The sequence below is a fragment of the Macrosteles quadrilineatus genome, unplaced genomic scaffold, assembly GCF_028750875.1.
Source record: "Macrosteles quadrilineatus isolate MER2022 unplaced genomic scaffold, UCM_ALF_1.0 Scaffold_5__1_contigs__length_97177068, whole genome shotgun sequence".
Classification (NCBI taxonomy): Eukaryota; Metazoa; Arthropoda; class Insecta; order Hemiptera; family Cicadellidae; genus Macrosteles; species Macrosteles quadrilineatus.
In genome coordinates, this window is record NW_026542598.1 from 50,047,494 (window position 1) to 50,070,401 (window position 22,908).

Here is a 22,908-nt window from a genome sequence, read left to right on the forward strand (position 1 = left end):
CTCAGTGAAAATTAAAATGAATCTTTTAGTAAATATAAGGTCCAGAAAAGGATAACCAATTGATAAAACCTAAAGGCTAATTTGTGAAAGAAGCCTATTTTACTTGGGCATAACCCTTTGAGTGCCTCGAGCAGGTGAAACAATTTTATGTTTGCCAGCCCTACATGGGGTGTTGCTTTTAGGAATGTCGACCATTTTTCCACATAAATAAAGGTCTTTTGGAAAATCGTCATAAAATACTTAAATTTAATAACATTTTTGGCCTAAATTTGTTTTGTTTTGTAGATTATTAGATCGTGCATTGTAAAATACTAATTTTAGTTGGGGTTTCATGAGTTAAAATAAAATATTTTCATGGAAAAGACAGAAATATGGTGCAGTTTATTCTCGTTTTCAAAGTTTGAGTTAAAATGACACAATTTATATTATTCATTGTCATTCAATTTCACATTAGTTTTAAAGAGCATTAAAAACTAAAGAGAAATCATGTCTAACAAGAACTAACAATTATGTATTTACTGTATATGTCCAAAAAATATGTAAAATTTTCTACAAAGAGGTCTCGAAAAATTGTAGGCCCTACCCAGCAAACAACCTAAATCATGCTTTAGGACTTGTATTGTTACAGACGAAACTATATTGTTTTACATTTGACTGTACTTTATGTTGTTATTACTGTGTTTATAATTCAAATTACTAATAGAATACTATTAGAAGCCATGCACAAAATATACAAACAGTCAAAATAAAATCATCCACCCATAGGCCTGACTTATCAAGTACAGTTACCAGTACACTTTATGTGATTAGCCACAAACTATCACCAAAATGCACTAATAAGTTGTGGTATTATTACTTTTTAATGGTCTAAAATCTATTTTTCAACAATTCATTACCATAACCTGCAATTCTATAACCAAACAAATCGTAAACAAACATTTACTAGAACGTAAACAGTTGAAACAACAACACACAAACCAGCTGTGTAAAGCCGTCTACTATTGCGTAATAGTTTTTGATTGATTGACCACATTTCTCAGCTCCAATATACAGAAAAAGAGCAAAATAGTTGTTGCCAACCTCGTTCTGTCACATTTGGTGTGATTTGCAGTCAGTTTTATTGAAATGTGATACTGTATGAAGTGATTTTCTGAGCGTCTCGCTCTGAGACACCGGCATTTCTTGCGCAACCTCGATGTGAGATTTAAACGTTATTTTGGACTCATAAACCTGGTAATCAATTTTTTAGCTTTCCATTACTAAACTAATCTATTGACTAACTTATTGAATTATTTTTGCAAATAGCCTAATTAAAATTAACATGATACATCAAAAATATCACTCGGGATGGAATGAGATTTTTTTTTAAATTCATGCAGGATAAAACAAAGTTTTCTCGACCTGCTTAGCAGTATTTTTGTCTTGTGCTTGTGGAAATACTCATAAGCTAAGCTAGTGTTATGCCGGATTAGTGAGAACATGTATTTATGTACTATTTTTTTAGGATTATTTTACCTAATGTGGAATATTTTATTGTATTATGAAATTGTTGAGCTTATCAGTAATATTGATTTTTTTTACAATGCTAGTTTCTCTTTTTTGATGAAACCAGTTTGCTATGTTTTATATAAGGCATAAGTGAAAATCAAGCAAATGATTTAATAAAGTTGATATAATAATGGGCCTACATAAAAGTATTGTCCTGTAAGTAAAAAATTATCTGTTCTACGCCTAAAAAAGCCACATCCAACTATCAGTACTAAGAATTTTAGCACAAATAATTTTGTTACATGGAAATTATGTGTAGCTAATTATCTATTAGTAACAAGATACTCATAATGGAATTTATTCTTCAAGTTGATTGAAATGACAACGTTAGGCCGTATTTTGATGGGCCGTCTTAATTATTTGTATTGTCAATTAAAGATTAAAGGAGTGCCTTATGGTTGGGAATTGTTTTAGACTGAAACATTAGCTGTACGTGTAGTTATAAGAGTTTACACTTGATGTAAAATATAAATGAAACTTCTGTGATATTTATCATACATCAACAAATTTATATTATGTTGAAAAATGTTCAACCTTTATGTATTCTTTTACTGTACCTTTTTTAAAATGTTTTTAGAATTTGTATAATTATTGATATTTTGTGTAACATGTACAATTTTTAACTTTTATAAAAAAAATTATGAAATTTCTAATACATTGTGGATTTAATTAACTTCCTTTACAAGACCTTGTTTGTTGGAAACTGTTAAAGTATGAAGTCGGGCCTACTTATTCTTTTTCCTAGAAGAAATCTACATATTTAATACGCTAGGCATATTTTTGTCATAATTGTTTTGGAGTGGTGGTGCTACCGATCACCATGTCCAAGGTGTCGTTAGAAAGGTCTTAGCATGTAGTTTTGCCATCAAACAAAAACACTTTGGAATTCCATCAGGGCTCTGCCCCAGTGGCCTTCAAAGTCCCCATGTTATTCTTAGGGAGAAAATGTTTGTTTACATTTGAACAGATGAATACTTTCAAATTTACACTAATATTTGATACAGCTGGTTATACTAAAATTTTGCACAAAATCAAAACATAACCAAAAATACGTTCAACATAATGGAGACTATAAGACGTTGACCAGGACGGCCAATAGGAGGGGGCCGACAAAATTTTAACTGGTAGACGAGAACAAAATACAAATAATACTATTATCATTATCGTTGATAGCCGAATACAGCAAGCACCCTTCCGTGTGTTATTTAAGTGTGCTCTCAAACAGCCGCCTGAAGATTTCACATTCAATTTAGGACTGTTGGATAATCGCTGCATAAGCTGTTGATTTTGGAAGACAAGGAGGCGGGTATGACTACATCGGAAACAGAAGAGAGGAGATATTAGATGAGTGGCAAATGCGTTGGGAGCAGTGTTTCATGTTAACTTTTTAAAGGTAAACGTTTGTATATATACCTAACATCAGAAAGAGACTGGAACAAGATTGGGAGATGGGCCATTATGAAACCCAGTTTGTCACAGGACATGGAAAATTTCAAGGCGAATTTTTGAAGATTTCACATGGTGAAAGAGGAAGTGTGTAGATGTGAAGAAATAAAAACCACGAGTCATGTATTTATAAATTGTTCACTTCAGGGGGAAAAAATATATAAATTAGATTTCTTTGATTTTTTTTACGTCAATTAAAGATGCATTCAAGCAGTTCTTAATTTAAGTACATTTTTTGGTCTAAAAACCTTTAGTGAAATGCCAGGTTTCATTGAGCTATTGATTATTAAGATTCCGATCTTAATAAATCCTACCTGAAGCACGCTGATGAATCACGAATCAACAATAATTATAACGAGAGGTCGTCCAGTGGTCGAAACTCGACCAAAAATATGTAATGTACTCACTTAACTATTTTCACCCCACACTGTAAATAAAACATGTGATTGGAGTTTCCTCCATTTGTTTTGATTTTCTGTTTATATTTCGTTGTTATTTCGTAACCAGCATAGCAACGCATAAGATCCATGTTATTTTTTTACAACTTTTAAACTTATTTTTTGTGCTTATCTTTGAGCCTATTTAAATTTATAAAGGGATTCTGCACACCTACAGGAAAATAGCTTTCCAACGGTATGCGTAGATTTTCCCTACGATGCACACGAGCTGAGAAAAAAGGTTTTAAAGAAACATGCTTGCCTATTAATATATAGATAGATAGTTTTAGTACTTATCTGCAATCAATGATACGTAACTCAAATTTTATTTAAGTTATTTTATATGTCTTGGTCTTAAAATACTTCAGAGGCTTTCACTTGAGATATTGATAGTTTTAACCAGTTAAGTTAAATATGTACTGTTTCGCTCAATCAGAAAAGATAAATATAGATATATTTATTTAATTCTAACTATGTTATTCTACTTGTTTTGACCTAAGAACCTTCAGTGAAATACCAGCTTCCATTTGAATTATTGATTATTAAGATCGGACTGACCTAAAGCACACTGCTAAATCACGAACAACCCAATTTTTTTTAAAAAATTGAGTATGTATTTATCATCGATTTATAGTCAAACGGTCTTGCTTGCAACCTCAACAGCAACTATCAGACTTTGGCGGGTTTCACCTAGTAAATCTTTAAAAATCTAACTTTCATAATTATTTGCAAATCTACACAAATTAGGCTTTCCAATGACCTATTAGTTGATAAAATCGGTTCAGTAGAACTGTGGATTTAGTTGTACAAAGTTTAACAACAAAATCTTTAGTTCAGTATTTTCTCACCATTATAAATTTGGAGGTTGCTTAACGTTTTTGCAAATAACTTTGAAGTGGTGAGGAAATCGACCAAAGTGGAAGGTGATATTCTGATAGAGAATAAAATTTACTACAATTAATATTATGTAATTCTGGAAAATACTCAATAAAGGCAGCCTAAAGTTGGCTACAAATATAAACTTGGATATATAATCTTGGAAAAAAATGAGTTTTAAATGTAATATTGTTTATTTTTACTATTTTACCTCAAATATGTAATAAAATCAAACTTTCATAATAATTTGCAAATCTACATGAGTTAGGCTTTCTAACGACCCATTAAGTAACAAAATCGGTCCGGTAAAAGTTTAGATTTAGTTGTACAAAGTTTAACAAAAATATATGTAATTCAGTATTTTCTCACCACTATAAATTTGGAGATCACTTAGATTATTGCCAATAACTTTTAAATGGAGAGGAAAACGACCAAAGTGAATGTGATATTCTAAAAGAGAATAAATTTACTACAAATAACTACTATGCATTTCTTGAAAATTATTAATAAAGGCAGCCAAAAGCTGGCTACAAATAGAAACTCGAAAACAGAAACCTGAAAAACCCTTTTTTAATGTATTTTTTGTTATTTTTACTTTTTAACCACAAATATTTAACAAAATCACACTTTCATAATTATTTGCAAATCTACATTAGTTGGGCTTTCCAATGACCCATTAATTAACAAAATCGGTCCAGTAGAAGTCTAGATTTAGTTGTACAAAATTTAACAAAAATATCCCTAGTTTTCTCATTACTATAAATTCAGAGGTTGCTTAGCTTTTTTGCAAATAACTTTTAAATGGTGAGGAAATCGACTAAAGTGGAAGGTAATAATCTGAAAGAGGATAAAATTTCCAACAAATTGATACCATACACTTCTTGGAAACACTCAAAAAAGGCAGCCGAAAGTCTCACCCAAATAAAAAGTGTGAAAAACACCGTTTTTAATGTATTTCTCATGGAAAACATGTTTTTTTATTTTTCACCATAAATCATAACAAAAACAAACTTTCATAATTATTTGCAAATCTACATGAATTAAGCTTTCCAATGACCCATTAATTATTAAAATCGGTCCAGTAGAACTCTAGATTTAGTCGTACAAAGATTTTTAAAACTGAATTATGTATAGAATAGATAGGCCTACATTATAAAGTGTTAATGTATTCATGGATTGCATTAAAATTAGTCTATGCATAAACACAATTTGTAAATTTCTCTTATCGTAGGCTATTAGTATAGAACCCGGGTCATCCTCTTAATTTTGTTTAATTAATATTAATTTTACGTTTTTCAGTAGGCATACTTTTTAAAAGTCTGGAGTTTTTATGGTTCTAAATGAACCAAGGCGTTCTTGTTTGTTACCATTTTTATGAATGATGACCATAGCTAAAATTACCTGATCTTATCCAACAACAAAGCTACTTACTGTCTAGATTTTAGTAGCTCAGTACTGGGGAACGGGGAACCGAGCAATGGCTTGGTATAGTTTATTTCGATTGTAAAAGCAATATAAAGGAAACCCAAAACTAAAATCAGGAAAATCCGTCAAGTCGTTGATTAAGAGGCGGTTCACGAGTCACGGGTTATCCCTAGTTCCAGCGCAAAATCCAGTTATAGCCAGTTTTTTGCGCCACGGCTTAGAAATCGGCTTCACGAGTACGAGGTTACCCGCGCTCGGGCGCGGACAGATAAACTTCACCCAATTATGACAGGGATAAACCCGAGCGCAAAAAGTCGGCTTCACGGGTTCAATTAGAGAAAACCCCGGGCCAAATGTCGGGTTCACGAGTCATGGTCTAGCGCAAACTGGATAATCTCGGGCGTAAATAACAATGGTTTTGGACTTCAACTTAACCCTGCTAGGGGGCAGGGTTAAGGTGACATCATGTCGGGATTATCTCATTTGCTCGTTTATTGTTTTTTTGTTAGCAAAAAGAATGTTATATTCGGATTCGCCATTAAATTCCGAAACAATTTCATTACCCTCAACATGATATTTATTTTTTTAATTTTTTACTACTGATTGCCGAAAACATGCAAAACATCGTAAAAAGTAACTGTTGAGACATTTTAATTAATTATTACTAAGTAAAAATATAACTAATAGCTTAACATATTCAAATAAATTTAAATTGCAATCGAATCTAATTGCGTAATTGTTTTATGTTTATTTTAGCATTTTTGAATCCTTTTATTTCAGCTGAATAATATCAAAATAAAAATGGTTCCATCAAACACTGTTAGGTTTGTCTAAGAATTGTTATTGTATAAAATTAGTACAATTTTTGTTCCTCCATAAAATTCATATAAAACATAGGTCATTTTGTGTCCAAATTTTATTTTGTATGTTTTAAATTAGGTATATGTTTATATTATTATGTTTATGATTTAACATTTGTTCAAGAAAGACCTTTTCATCTGATAATGTCTTAATATTTGTCATATCGGGATTTACAATAAATTGCTTCAATTTGCTGAGGTAAAAGGTAAATTCTATAGTTAAATATACAAAACGTTGTATTACAACAATAAAAAAATTATAACCTGTTTTTATACACTTAAGATTTCTCATGCTTAATGTCTGAGTAAATCCTAAGGTGTAGCGACATTTCATATTTTGTTGTGGTGTTTCCGGACCAACTGATTGACAAAAAATAAAAGGTTAAAATACCTAATTGTCGCCTTTGTGGTCCCAAGTATTGTCCTAGTGGATTATGTACAATTCGGCGCGAGCGCCATCGTTGGATCCGTATAGGACAATACTTTGGACCACAAGGCAACAGTCAGGTATTTTAACCTTTTATTTATTTGTAGCTACATGATGATGTATTGAAAAGAGCGCGAAATACTAACTAGGGTGTCTACTGCCATCTGATTTAGAAATTCCACTCCTCTACACAGTAAGTACTGAAATGAAATATTCTAATATCTCTTAGCCTATAACTAATGTTCAATATTTATTTTGTTTCTCAATAAAAGAAAAATATCTACGTCACATATATTGCAACCACTTTCAAACAAAAATATTTACGTTTTATATTATAATGTTTTACTTATAAGGGCATCCCGACTCCTATAATAGCCAGTTGTTCCTATCCAAATTTATTTTTTTCACAAATTACTGATACATAAAAGATAATAATAAATCTTTGAAAAGAACATTCATTTTATGAAATATTTTGAATGTTTGGTTAAAACTGCAAACCTGATAAGTATGTTGTATATTTGAACATAAATGGTGATCTAAATTTAGTTTGCAGCCATTACCAATATTAGTTTTAACAAATTGTATTAAAAACATAATTGTATTTTCCAGATTCAATGACATGTCAGTAAAAGTGTATTATTCATTTCGTAATTCAATGATTAATCCAGTAAACTTTAGTATAGCATGAATTTAAGTGCAAGTTTTTAACCTTTTTATGCAACATCAGTAAACACTCTGTAGAATTGAAATCATTTATCACGTCATCCTGGGACTTGCGACCGCGAGCAGCGGCCCGGTAGGTAGCATATGTGGCTGTTGCCAACCTTATAACGAAAGTTTCCCGTTAAATCCCTGTTGTTCAGTGACGGCTAGCGTTGGTCTCGGCTAAGCTTGATCTCGACTAACGCTCTATGTCGTGAACCCATTTTTTGGCCGTCGGTTAAAATTGGCCGAGAACAACGATAACCGCGGGCCACGAAACCCCGTACTCGTGAACCGCCTCTAAGAACCGTGAATTAAAATAACCCTGTCAAGTTTTAATATAAGAATATTATATCTTCTCCTATTATTTACTAGTAGGGCTTAGGTGTACAATCTAAAAACTGTTTTAAAATATGTAACATTATTACTAAAAAATTGAACACATTTTAGAATTAGGAAACTATTTACTAGTAGGGCTACAAGGCTTTGGTTTGTTTTTTAAACTATTACTATTAGGCCTACAGCTATTCTATAATTTGATATGAAACGTAGTGTAAGCTATGTCATATTTTTACACGTAAGTTGGACGATTCAACGACGAACCTTTAATTTTAAATCTATGAATTAGTTATGAACGTTAAGTTGGTTGATGACTGTATTAATTAATGGTTTTGGTTTATTACTACATTACGATTAAATTAGTTTTCCGTGTTTAAGAATTTGCGTGTATTTTAGCTTAATTTCGTAGAGGTATAATTGCTTAGGTTTAAGTTTAATTTAACCAATTAAACTGAATGTTCAATATTTTTCATATTCTACTATTTTCCTATAATACTGATTGCATTTATATGTTTAGATCGAAATCATAAACATTTAATTAGCCGTTGTACAGTTAAATAAAAAAAAACACTTTTTTCATGATTTATTAATTGCCTTTCAATTACTTTGGACTAGTTAGCTGTTAAAAGTGGAATTGATAACAACAAACAATAACATTTACAGTGCTAGCAAAACGGAAGTGCCGATGGAGATCAGGTCAAGTCCCTTCACACGCACGCACCCCCACAGGTCTCCATCGGCACTCCCGTTTTGCTAACACTGTAGTATCTTCATTGACACTGACATTTTGAAATACGGCAGAGTACGATTATTTCGTCGTACAAGGTTGGCAACGCTCCGTGCAGTGGGCGCGGCCGGGTTAGCGACTTCCAGAGTTAGCGAATTCCGCTGCGAGACAAAATCGAGTGTGCGGGTTCCGGAGTTAGCCAATTCCTGACTGAGACGGTTAGCCAGTTCCAGAGTTAGCCAATTCCTACGTCTCTTCAATAACACTACCTTATTTTTTAAAAAAGGGCATAAAAACACATTTGACCATTTTAAATTCACCAGTTAGAAAACTAGTGGTTACAAATATTCTTTTAAAGAGCTCACTTTTTGTAAACAAAAAATGGTATAAGTGAAAATAAGGATCACTGTAAAATAAAACAAAATGTGTGCTGAAAGCATAATAATATAAAATATTTATTAATTATTTTTCAAATAGAATAACTTTGATCTTAAAATATACTATACAAAATAGGTGGTTAAATTACATCAATACACCAGTCAACAAAATTCATCTTCAATTGTCTTCACTTTTTCCATGAATGTTGCCACCCAAGGCTGCAAAAATAAATGTATTATTAATTAAACAAAATATATCAATAAGTTATAGATGTGTTAGTACCATCAGTCAAGAATTATACTACTTGGTCAAGATTATTTATAGAAGTAAAAACTAAAAATTGGTTCTAAATGTCCTTAATGTGCAGTACAACTGTGCTAATGTGTCACCTAAGGGACCAAGACCGTGGCCGTAATAGTGAAAAGGTCGGATTATTCGAGGAGCAGAATGTTCAGGATTTAGCTGCGATCGCCGAAGATGAGTATATGACCATGACTTTTTTCATTGCGGGAGATGTTCGTTATTTGGCCACGATCCTGGGAGACTAAGATAATGTTTACAGATTCTATGTTCAAGATTTTTCTGTAATTGCGGGATGACGATGTTTTTGTTATCACAAAAGATAAAGATGTGTCAGTGACAACATTTTTGCAGGAGACAGTGTGATGTCCACACGAACCATGGGAAATGGTCACAATATTACTGTGAGAACTTTTTCATTGATAGGCAATGGCTTGGTTGGACTAGCCGAGGTCAGATTAACAGGGTTCTACTGTACCTAGTTTCATATTACATGATTGAGCCAATGTTGTGACAATCACCTATAATTGTGGCAAAACTATAACCTCACCTGTGCTCACAGAAACAAACATTATGTCAATCTTTTACTATTTTGCTAAAACAGCAACTATTAATTGCAGCAAGTAAGTGATCCATTCAAGAATTGGTTTAAACTTAAACCCACTTTGTTAACTGTATCAATCAATATCAATGTACAAATCACCAATGTAATGTTACCTACCGTGATTTCAACCACATTTTCTTTCACAATCTCCTCCACTCCTTCCAAGTATTCTTTTGATCTCTTTTGAAGAAGCGCATAATCATGCTCAAGCATCTGTAGTCTGAAATAAGGTAAGATGATTTGATCTTTTAACAGATAAACATTTGAAAGCAAATTTTCAAGTGTGATATGGAAAAATATACATGTGTTTGTATAACTCAATTACAGGTTACAGGGTAGTAAAAAATAATAATAATAAATTGAGAATTAATTAAATGAGGATAGATTACATGATTGAGATGAATTGGAATTTATTACTTCATACCAGATATTTTCAGCAACTATCTAAAACCAAGTTTTTAGTCTTTACATTTATGGTAAAATTTATTTCTATTTTTAAATGTACCTTTGACAAAAAAAACAATTACACAATTACAATTACACAAGCAGATGTGAACATACACACGTTTAGTCAAGTTTATCATTACTGTTTTTTATGAACCAACACAATTTTTGGTTATTTTTAACCCAAATATGTTTAGGCGTCGGTGAGACAAAAAAAAAATTGTTACTGAGATAATTTATTACGCTCCCAATAAAACATGCGATTGAGGGGCTTGCCAACATAAATTACGAGTATAATATGCCCACGATAAAAATGTATGTAATTTTGAATGAGGTTTAGGGAATATTTAAGTCAAAATAAGAAGTACTTACTCTCGCCTCTTCTCATTTAATTTTGATGGGTTGAACTGTGAGAGTTCCTCAGAAGTATCTTTTGACATCCGTTGATAATGGTTGAGACTTTCCCTCAACTTTTCAGTTTCCTGGGGATTAAAACAGTTGAAATCAAAATCAAATATAACTGGCTTTTGTAAACATTTGTTTCCTATTATTTTTTGCTACGTACACATGCAAGAGTTGCAATGTGCGTTTGTTTGAATAAGAGTCACATGTAGGGATGTTGCGATACCACTGTCTTTCCGATATTTGGTATCGATACCGTATCGCAATTAAGTATCGATACCGGCTCAGTATCGGAACCAAAGTATCGATACCATCAGTATCGTATCCATTCGATACCGGTGATGTCATATTCTGATTGTCTGATCTTCGATTAAAGTTCACTCGCTCCAGTACAGTACAGCCAATATAAAATTTTTATTCGAGCTGCTAAGACCTACTTAATTATGTAAAAAATTGATAAAATTAAAATTAACCGAATATAGCCAACCTTTGTTTTCAATGTTACCTTAAAGTAAAAGTTCATCATTTATCTTGAAAAAAAACAAACAATTTTATTACATTACCAACGCATACACACACATTTGTGTTTACCATCAGCCTAAATTGACAAAAAAATTTTGAAATAACTTTAGTGCCATCCTTTTAATTTATTTGATGTTTAATAGTCCATGGTTTAATTTTATTTGCCTAACACAACGTTGCTAACATTGATGTGTAATGAAAATAACTCTGCAACCAAACCCTTAAGTTTTACAATTGAAGTAAAACCATTGACTATATATACCTACCGTACTGTAGGTATATATAGTCAATATATACGGTTTTACTTATAGTTCTATGAATGAATAGTGAATCAATTTACACAAACCACATATCAGACAAGCTAAACAAAAAAACCAAAATATTTAACTGGGTTAAAGTCTGTTTCCTCTCTTCTGCTCCAGCAGGGTGTCTACCAGATTTCTCAAATGGAATTCCCGACTTTTTCCCGACTTTTCATTACCATTTTTATATAAATCCCGACCAAAAACTCGGTCCATTCTCCATGTTACTACACCTTTTTCCGTCTCGCGGTCACGGTACCTTCGTCAACATATGTTGTCACTTACGACCCAGCAAAATCACTGACGATCAAAACGTATCACATGCCAAGAAAATCCCGTATTAAATGTAGGGGTGTGTGAAGCAGCAAAACATTTCAACTCAAAGCAACGATTCAATTTAAAAAAATGTTGATGCGTAACTCGATTCGAAGCAACATGGAATTTTTCTATTCATACTTCTCAGTGGATTGAAATATCTGTTTTCAATCATACATTAGAAGAACCAGTATTTCTGGAAATATCAGTGAGCTTCTTGCCTATTTCATAATTTTTACTTGCAGCATCATGTTGTTAAGTATGTTACCTATTTTATTTTATTCACTTTATAAATAAAGATATGTTTGGGTGTAAACAAATAAAAACCTTTGTAAGATTTAAATACTGAATCTTTCAATTGGTTTACATTGATAAAATAAGAGGATAGAATCAGAACTACAAGGTATACATAACTTCTTGTATGGCAAAGCAATGTCTCAGTGTATGCCATGTACTTGGATGGCAATAACCTGTATGGTCAAGCAATGTCTCAGTGTATGCCATGTACTTGGATGGCAATAACCTGTATGGCTAAGCAATGTCTCAGTGTATGCCATGTACTTGGATGGCAATAACCTGTATGGCTAAGCAATGTCTCAGTGTATGCCATATACTTGGATGGTAATAACTTGTATGGCTAAGCAATGTCTCAGTGTATGCCATGTACTTGGATGGCAATAACCTGTATGGCTAAGCAATGTCTCAGTGTATGCCATGTACTTGGATGGCAATAACCTGTATGGTCAAGCAATGTCTCAGTGTATGCCATGTACTTGGAAGGTAATAACTTGTATGGTCAAGCAATGTCTCAGTGTATGCCATGTACTTGGATGGCAATAACCTGTATGGCTAAGCAATGTCTCAGTGTATGCCATGTACTTGGATGGCAATAACCTGTATGGTCAAGCAATGTCTCAGTGTATGCCATGTACTTGGATGGCAATAACCTGTATGGCTAAGCAATGTCTCAGTGTATGCCATGTACTTGGATGGCAATAACCTGTATGGTCAAGCAATGTCTCAGTGTATGCCATGTACTTGGATGGCAATAACCTGTATGGCTAAGCAATGTCTCAGTGTATGCCATGTACTTGGATGGTAATAACTTGTATGGCTAAGCAATGTCTCAGTGTATGCCATGTACTTGGATGGTAATAACTTGTATGGCTAAGCAATGTCTCAGTGTATGCCATGTACTTGGATGGTAATAACTTGTATGGCTAAGCAATGTCTCAGTGTATGCCATGTACTTGGATGGTAATAACCTGAATGGCTAAGCAATGTCTCAGTGTATGCCATGTACTTGGATGGTAATAACTTGTATGGCTAAGGCTAAGCAATGTCTCAGTGTATGCCATGTACTTGGATGGTAATAACCTGTATGGCTAAGCAATGTCTCAGTGTATGCCATGTACTTGGATGGCAATAACCTGTATGGCTAAGCAATGTCTCAGTGTATGCCATGTACTTGGATGGCAATAACCTGTATGGCTAAGCAATGTCTCAGTGTATGCCATGTACTTGGATGGCAATAACCTGTATGGCTAAGCAATGTCTCAGTGTATGCCATGTACTTGGATGGTAATGACTTGTATGGCTAAGCAATGTCTCATCTCAATAAATAGCTTATATAATTAATGTCAATCATTTGAATAATGTCAATAAGTTATATGGATACTGATAGTCAAAGTAACATTATCAATGTAACAGTCAACTAGGTATATGGATACTGATTTAATGACGTATAGACACTGATTCAAAAAGCTATTTGGATAATGATTCAATAACGTATATGGATACTGATTCAATACCGTATATAGATACTGATTCCATAACGTATGGATGCTGATTCAAAAACGTATATTATGGACACTGAATGCCCATGATTCAAATCGTTATTTTGATCATCACTGAATCGAATTGGAATTCCGATGCATTTTCGTTTCATCCCCCCCCCCTCAAATGTAATCCCGTCCCAATGATCAGGAATATAAGATCCAGAACATTTTTTTAAAGTTTTGGGACCCGTTCATTCCTAATTTTGAAAGGTTAGATTATTCCCGACTTTCGGCCGAAATTCATGACTTTTTCACGACTTTTCCCGACCTTTCAAAATCCCCGACTTTTTCCCGAATTTCCCGGAATTCCCGACTGGTAGACACCCTGTCCAGCCTTGTAAAACAACCGCTCAGAAGGCACGAGCGTAGCCATACTCAGATTTGTCAGAAATGAGAAATGACCTTCCGATACGATACTGGCCTCTTGGTATCGATACCAAGTAAATATCGGAACAACCGATACCGATACGATACCAGCAGTATCGCATTAAAAGTATTGATACCTACTGGTATCGATAGTATCGCAACATCCCTAATCACATGGCACGTCCGAAAAAAAAGTCGAAAAGGCAATTTTATTTTGGGATTTTCACCATAGATATAAAGGACGAAGATACAGTCAAAATACCTACGTCAGCAATCCAAGCGACCTTAGCTGTACTAAGAGAATTAACATTTGTCCGATGGTAGTTTTTGCTTGGTTCCCTACACATGTCAGATTTATTCCTAATTTAAATAACATTGTGTTTAACGAGTATTTAGATTTGCTGCCACACGGTAGGCAGAAACTTCAAGAACTCGCCTACGGCTTGTGGGTAAACATTTCTCTTGTGTGCAGCAAAGTGCCACTTCGCCCACTAGTTACACAAATAACTATTTCCTATAAAGCACATAAATAATTAGTCTTTCAAACATTATAAGTTTTTTTTAGATTATGTTAAATCCTAGGGTTGAATGAAATGGGACAGATTTTTACAGCTGATCATAGTTGTAATATCTTTAAGTGTTGCCAACTTATTTTAAAGCGTACAATATTGTATTACGTGCATAGTAAAAGCACACTGTTTTGTATTATTTGGTTGGAAAACTGGAGTACGGCCAAAGTAAGTAAATGAAGCAATTAACTACTTGGCGTACTATAACCAGTGCAAGGAAGGCCACTTTGTCAGGTAACTGTAGGAAAAGGGTATTTTTTAGCTAAATATAAATAGTTTATTGTGACATGAATACAATTTTTGAAATTTGAACAAATATACCGGGTGTCCCACGAAGGGGTTTAAACGTTTGATTTTATATTACGTGCCCATTCATGCCCCGAACTATTTTAAACTTTACACAGTTTACAAAGTAGGTTCTAAAAATATTCTGGGAAAATTTCGACTCCCCCAAGAAACAAAATGGTGGCATATTGACAAATTTACCAACGTGCTTTCTATAAAAACTACTTTCATGATTTATTATTAGTTGTTTATTTATTATTATTATTTATTAGTTATTTGATTTATTTTTAGTTTTCCATTAGGCTATGTTCTAGTTTTTTTTATTTAAAAGTCATATTGCCTTGGAAAGTAACAATAAAAATATTTTATAAAACCAAAAATACCTTTTTTAATGTTTTTAAAGTAACGTTTTTCAATATGCCGCCATTTTGTTTCTACTAAGGTTAGGGAGTTGAAATCTTTCCAGTTGAAATATTTTTTTTGTTACTTTCCAGGGGAAATATGACTCAAATAAAAAAAAACTAGAACATAGCCTAATGGAAAACCTTAATGTCCAAAATTATTCAAACTGTAACCCATCCACAGTAACACACTGATAACAGCGCGTAACAAATTATTCTTAAGCTCTTGCAAAGAAACCTGCGGTATCCGGAGAAGTTCCTCTTCTATTGATAGTTTTAGTTGCTCATCATTAATGAAGCTATGGGTATAAACTTGTTTCAGCAAGATGTCAAGATGTCACAAGCAGTTAAATCAGGTGATCGGGGTGGCCAATCTAAAAAAAAATCATTTCCACGACCAATCCAACGGCCATGAAGGTTGCCATTTAGTAATTGCTTGACAGGATTTGCGAAATGAGGTGGTGCACCATCTTGTTGAAAGATTGCTTGATTCATTTCTGGTACTTTCAAATGGGGCAAGACGAATTCATTTAAAACTCATTTTACAATCAAACAGCTGTTCTTCAACAATGAGCGTTAGAACCGCAACGCAGTAAAAATCAGATAATAAATCATGAAAGTAGTTTTTATAGGAAGCAAATTGGTACATTTTTCTATATGCTGCCATTTTGTTTCTACTAAGGTTAGGGGGTTGAAATTTTTCCAGAATATTTTTAGAACCTACTTTGTAAACTGTGTAAAGTTTAAAAAAGTTCGGTGCATGAATGGGCACGTAATATAAAATCAAACGTTTAAACCCCTTCGTGGGACACCCTATATATATATATATATATGTTTATTAAATAATTTCTTTGTAACCATTAAGCATACTAAAACACGTAAAAATACTGAATCAATTGTTTTTTGGGCTCTACAATATTGTTTGAAGGGGAATTGCTGATTGATGATAAAATGAAAAATTTTGACGAAAACAATACTTTCTCCATATACTATGGTACAGGGGGAGAAAGTAAAAAGCAATTTTTGACCCCATAAAACCCCATTCTCAAAGTCAGATCATGCTGGTTAGGTTCACGAAATCACTCCAGTGTATTCAGCTCTACACAAACATGACAAATTTAATAAAAATTAAACCACAGATTGCTCTTGTTCGTGTCCGTCATGTTCTCGGACACACGCCTCTGGGGACATCAAAATGAAAAAGTTAAGTGGCCATGGGTAACCATGAGTAGAAAATTCCCTAAGAACACTTGGGACATCCAATCTTATGAGAAAGTTTAGCTCGTATTTATTTTTTGACTTTATACCCTAATCAAGGAAATAAGTTTTTTTATCAACTACGAATGCTAATTGCTTCACTTAAACAAAAATAAAGGTCTCCTTTTCGCTTCATGAACGGTTGCCATTTTTGACTCGGTAGTCCGTTTGTGTTCAAATTTGTAGCATTGTATTCTACTATATAAGTCATTTTATTTGATATGCATATCAACCTATGCTTATATTTAAGATTTTCTTCTGACTCCTAGTGACCGTCCCCCTGAGGAAGTAGCGGATCACTGAATATGTGATAAAATGTATTTTTATGCCCAGTCACTTTGTGAAAAGTTTTGTAGCTCTATTTTAAATATTTCAAAAAATATTTAACCGACCCGGGACTTTTTGGGCACTCTGTATTGTTATAACACAGCTCAAAGATATTTAAAGTTCGTAAATCCTGGTTCATAAATCAGATTGATTTTAACTGACCCCATAGTCCTGGGTTGAGACTATAGTAACATATTAACCATCTTGCTTCATTTGACACTCATTTATTCCGGTGTAGAGCTTTATGTATTTTTGTAAAATTTTACACCTACAAACTCTAGCAAAGATTTTGAATGTAAATCCTAATGATATATGACAGCTGGGTCCTGCTTTTACCTTCATAAGCCTTTTTTTCTACCAATACTAGCGTTTCAGTAGTCAAGCACTTGAAACACTGATATTGTATTTTTATTCATCCTTTACCAACATATTTAAGAAATAGCTTATTATTGCTTTATTTAGCAATAACAAAATTGACATTCATAAAACTTGAATAAGAACTTGAATTTGTGTTAAATACTATAGTATGATCTACAACGAATTACTTTATGAAAATTAATCAACATATTTTCAATAGCAGCTCTGAAACGTTAATAAAGAGTTAAAATTTAAACTATTACCTTTAATGATGAATCCTTTTGCTTTTCATAATCACATTCAATTATTTCCAATAGCCTACTTTCCCTGTTGATTTCTTCTACTGTTTTATCCCTCTCTTCATTTGCCTGGGACAGAATTAGAATATACATGTCTGATTGGAATCACATTAAGCTTAAAAGATTTTAAACACGATACGAGACTCGCCATAAAAAAGGGGCGAAATACTAACTATTTTTAAATAGGTATATGTCTTTAATGTATCTTATCTTCTTAATTTTTTTTTCACTTTTTAGTCGTGTAGGCCTAAAGTCAATTAATGATAAGTGCATAACAAATTACAAGGCTACCACTTAAATGACTGGTATTAAAAAACTAATGAATGATTTCAAGGATATAAATCTTAAAATTCTAGGTGACCATGTGTACACGATGTTTACCAATACTTTTTAAGCAACCCATGTTTATTAATAATTTATTATATGTTATACATTGACACCATAAGTAAGTTTTAACATGGATAAAACATACTCCCTTAGTAGATTTCTCATCCTTATGGTACAGCTGAAGCAGGGGTGCCCATCCCCCCCCCCCCCTAGACTCATGACGAACCGCCCCCCTCCAATTGAGCAACAGCCCCCCCCCCCAACAAATGAGAAACATTATTCCCCCACCCAGCATTATTTGTAAAACTTACTAAGTTTTATACATTTTTTTAGATATTGAAAATTCAAACCCAGTTAATCTATATAAATAAAGTTATAGTTCTGTCTGTACATTGCTCAGAATTATACATATTTTGGGTTATTTTTACACTAGTGTACCTGTTGCTCGAATTCGAGCAATTGCGAAGCATTACAGGCGTTATTTTAAAACGAATAACAGTCATAATTTCCGATTACTTTTAAAAGTCGACTCAAAGATTATGGAAATACTCACGATGTACACAACAGTTAGATATAATCAAAACTGTTTGTAAATATCTTATCTTTTTTCAAAAGCTGATCTTGTTTTTTAGAGTTTTCTACAAATGTTTCCCACTCATAGCCCATTAGGTTCTCTATAATAACGATTATAAATGAAGAAAAAAACATTATTTCTATTTCTTCTACTTGGTTGTGTTCTATGACTTTCTTATGTTTCCATTGTTTGCAAATCGGCTCTTTCAATGATTGCTCAAGAAATGTAGCACAGTGTTAATTCAGTTTTATTTTTAGTAGGCCTATATCAAAATGTCCAGGATTTCTCCCTTTTTTCCATTGTAATAATTACACCATCCCAAATATCGTCTACAGATGCAATACGCCAAAGAATATCATCTACATGCAACACACCTACGTACAATCTCCAAGAAGTGGTAAAAAAGGCAGAAAACGGGTAGACATAAGTTAACTCCATAAGAAATAATTGTAAGAGTTACTGTGATATTAGGATTTTCCACCGATTAGGCAATTGAACATTATATTGCAAAACGTGACACAATGCAGAAGAAAATTGATTTTAAAATCAGAAAAAACCATTGCAAATACTTCATTTTGACAAATTCAGTAAATCACAATTTAAATATTAACAGCTGTTTCATTAAAAAGTAGTGTAAAATTATACATATTGTCATAATGTAAACAAATCTGCTGAGGGGACTTTAAAGGCCTCTGGGGCAGAGCCCCAAGGGAATTTACCTCGTTTTTCTTTTGATGGCTCATCTACAGACCAAGACCTTTCTTTAGAGACCCCTACCAAGTTTCTACGCTCAGCCGTTCTCTGAAATTAGCTGTGACAAAAACCCGTTTTTGCCCATAAGAATAACATGGGATGGAATTTAAAGGCCACTGGGGCAGAGCCCCAAGGGAATTTACCACGTTTCTCTTTTGATGGCTCATCTACAGACCAAGCCCTTTCTTTAGACACCTCTACCGAGTTTCTACGCCCAGCCGTTCTCTCAAATTAGCTGTCACAAAGAAAAACAGTTTCAAATTAATATATAGATTTTATACATTGAAGAAGTTGAAACATCTCAACTTCTTGTCTTATCTCAATTTATGTCCGTCTGTCACGGCCCAGAAGGCATTTTACGCAGCCTACTCTAAAGAAAACTAGAGTACCGATTATGATTCTAATGGTTTAATTGTATTCACAGGATTGGCGAGAGTGTCCTTAGCCATTAAAATATGGCCTCACAATTTTGGAAATAAAATAACGGACAATCAAAAACCCAATTTTGTGTGATTTTTCAAGTTTTTTCCTCCATGTTTACTACATACGTCATTTATGAAATACTAATAATCTGTTAAGAGAACATGTCATATATGAAATTACGAACAGCTGTTTGGATAAAGATTCCTTTTTCTGGCTGTCACTGATATGTTTACATAAATGTTGTTTACGAATACTGTGTAGGCCCTAACCATTTCCGATCACGTGTGTAACCATTTCCGACCACTTTTGTAAGCAAATCCAAAACCAATTGAGATTAATAACCGTGTGGCTTTGGCTTACATAACGGGTTTGATTTATCACGGTTACTAATATAATATGCTACCGGTACTGTAAATTCAATTAAATACCAGCCATCATCCAGGTCGGGAACCGGAGATTCTGTGTGTATCAAGTTGTACTTGAATTTTGATTACCGGAAAAAGACCGTGAATCAGTGTTTTACAGGACTGGAAAACTTATCTTTCTATATAGGCCTAAATAAAATTAGAGTTTTTTAAGTCACCTCAATTAAAGGAATGTTTTATTGCCAGAATATCTATATAGCGTTCGTAACCTCTGCTTAACAAATTGTCAGCGTCTTTCTCTTTTTTAAAAACTACTCTAACCCAGGCTTGCCTGTATAAACATGAAGAGTACTTTGGTTGAGTTTTAGTTTTAGTTATTTTAGTTGCCATCTTGATTGTTTTGTTTTTCTTTTTCTTTTGACGATTGTCATGAACTTTGTACTCAGTTTTAACGACAATAAAGCATTTCATTTCATTTCTTGATATAACGACCCCCTCTCCCTCCCTTTGGAAACATCACAGCTCCAACGATGAAAATGAAATGGAAACAACGTTTACGCCAACAATCGTCTGCTCCGTTTTACACTTGTGTCTGCTGTGCGCTATGTTACAGCAGATTTCAGATACAACAGCTGGGGAATGATGACGATATAATGCTTAGTAAACTGTGATTAGTAACCATGGTAGCTTTAGTAAGGCTGTGATTGGGCAATGGAGTAGGCCTAAATATGGCGACTTGTTGAATTTGTGAATGAATTGAAGAGAAACCTAATAAAGAACAGAAGAACAAAGAAAAAGAATAACAAGATTGTTCTCGTTACATTCTTTTTTTAAGAGTGTTTTTATTATCTCTAAATATAATTTTACACTTTATTACTTATCTATCAATTCCTATGTTGTAGGGATGGACGGGTCCCGAAATTTCGGGAATTTTTCGGGAAAAAAATCTTCCCGATTATCGGGACGGGATTGCATTTGATTCGGGAATTTTTCGGGACGGGATTTGGTCCGATTGCCGGCGATTTTGCCGCTTCGCGAGTGCCGATGACGCCGCTATTGCGAGCGATAGGTCCGCGAACGCAGGAGACGAAGTCGTTTCGACGATTGCGCCGTGACCGCGGAGTCATACCGACGATCACGCCGTGACCGCGGAGACATACCGACGATCGCGCCGTGACCGCGGAGTCATACCGACGATCGCGCCGTGACCGCGGAGTCATACCGACGATGACCCCGTGACCGCGGAGTCATACCGACGATCGCGCCGTGACCGTGAGTCATACCGACGATCGCGCCGTGACCGCGGAGTCATACCGACAATCACGCCGTGACCGCAGAGACATACCGACGATCGCGCCGTGACCGTGAGTCATACCGACGATCGCGCCGTGACCGCGGAGTCATACCGACGATCACGCCGTGACCGCAGAGACATACCGACGATCGTGCCGTGACCACGGAGTCATACCGACGATCACGCCGTGACCGCGGAGACATACCGACGATCGCGCCGTGACCGTGAGTCATACCGACGATCGCGCCGTGACCGCGGAGTCATACCGACGATCACGCCGGGACCGCGGAGACATACCGACGATCGCGCCGTGACCGTGAGTCATTCTGACGATCGCGGCGTGACCGCGGAATCATACCGACGATCACCCCGTGACCGCGGAGTCATACCGACGATCGCGCCGTGACCGTGAGTCATACTGACGATCGCGCCGTGACCGTGAGTCATACCGACGATCGCACCGTGACCGCGAGTCCTTTCGACCGCGAGTCACAAGTTTCTACAGGTACCTGAAAGATTGTTACCCATTTTTTGGTTTTTATAGATCAGTGCCACAAACGGTAAAGATTGATTTTGTGTGCCTTTTTTTGGTAACTGCAAGACTCAAGACTTTCTTTTTATGCACAGAAAAAAATCCCGTCCCGTCCCGTCCCGAAAATCGGGAAGGAAATAAAAATCCCGTCCCGTCCCGTCCCGAACTAAAAATTCAATCTCGTCCATCCCTACTATGTTGTGATACAGCACCTACCGGTAGCCTATCTGTATATCATGAGCAGTAGTAGCTTATAAGTTATAACACTTTCTAAGGTTTAATATTTACGTTACTTATAGCAATGCAGTGTTTGGCTAGTTATTAGTTGAGTTTGAGTTAGCTATAATTTTAAACGTTGCCGTTCGTATAACTGAACCACCAAGATAAATAATTTAAAATGTCATTATTGCACAATAATAATGATTGTGCAATATTGAATTTTGTTTATAAAAATGCAAATCGTGACGTTAATGGCTGGTTACAGCGTTTTAATGGGTTTTTCATCTGTTTTTATACTATATTGGATTAACCGTATTTTTTATTACCCCCCCCCCCCCTCTTTATTAACTCAGGTAATCGAGTATCTACACAATAGTGTAAAGTATTGTAGCCTGCTACTTGATTGTATTTTAACGAGCTTTATGTCAACAAAGTGTTCTGTGCTGAGTCGTGGTGTAGCTGGACGTGTCTGTACCACGCGTTATCTTTATCTATCACAGCAGTTGAGCCATTCCGTGCCCTCCCTCTTAGATCTCACGTCTTGCTAATCTTGAATAATAACTTCCCACACAAATCCTAAACTATCCTAAAATTCTATTTTAACTAATTGAATTAAATAATATAACTATTGTCATTAATTAATCGACTTTCTATCTGGAAATTTCGTA

The 22,908-nt window shown here is 34.5% G+C and overlaps 1 protein-coding gene across 1 annotated transcript in view; it reads right to left on the reverse strand.

Annotated features, from left to right (window-relative positions):
• Window positions 1-9,215: 9,215 nt before the first annotated feature.
• The window catches only part of LOC128994437 (kinetochore protein NDC80 homolog), a 29,352-nt gene continuing 15,659 nt past the window's right edge, over window positions 9,216-22,908 (reverse strand). The window contains exons 13-16 of the mRNA XM_054419007.1: window positions 17,718-17,822; window positions 10,886-10,995; window positions 10,187-10,289; window positions 9,216-9,383 (exon numbers count right to left, since the gene is read on the reverse strand). Coding sequence (XP_054274982.1) covers window positions 9,327-9,383; window positions 10,187-10,289; window positions 10,886-10,995; window positions 17,718-17,822 — 375 coding nt within the window. The 3' untranslated portion in view covers window positions 9,216-9,326. The remainder of the gene's footprint in view (window positions 9,384-10,186; window positions 10,290-10,885; window positions 10,996-17,717; window positions 17,823-22,908) is intronic.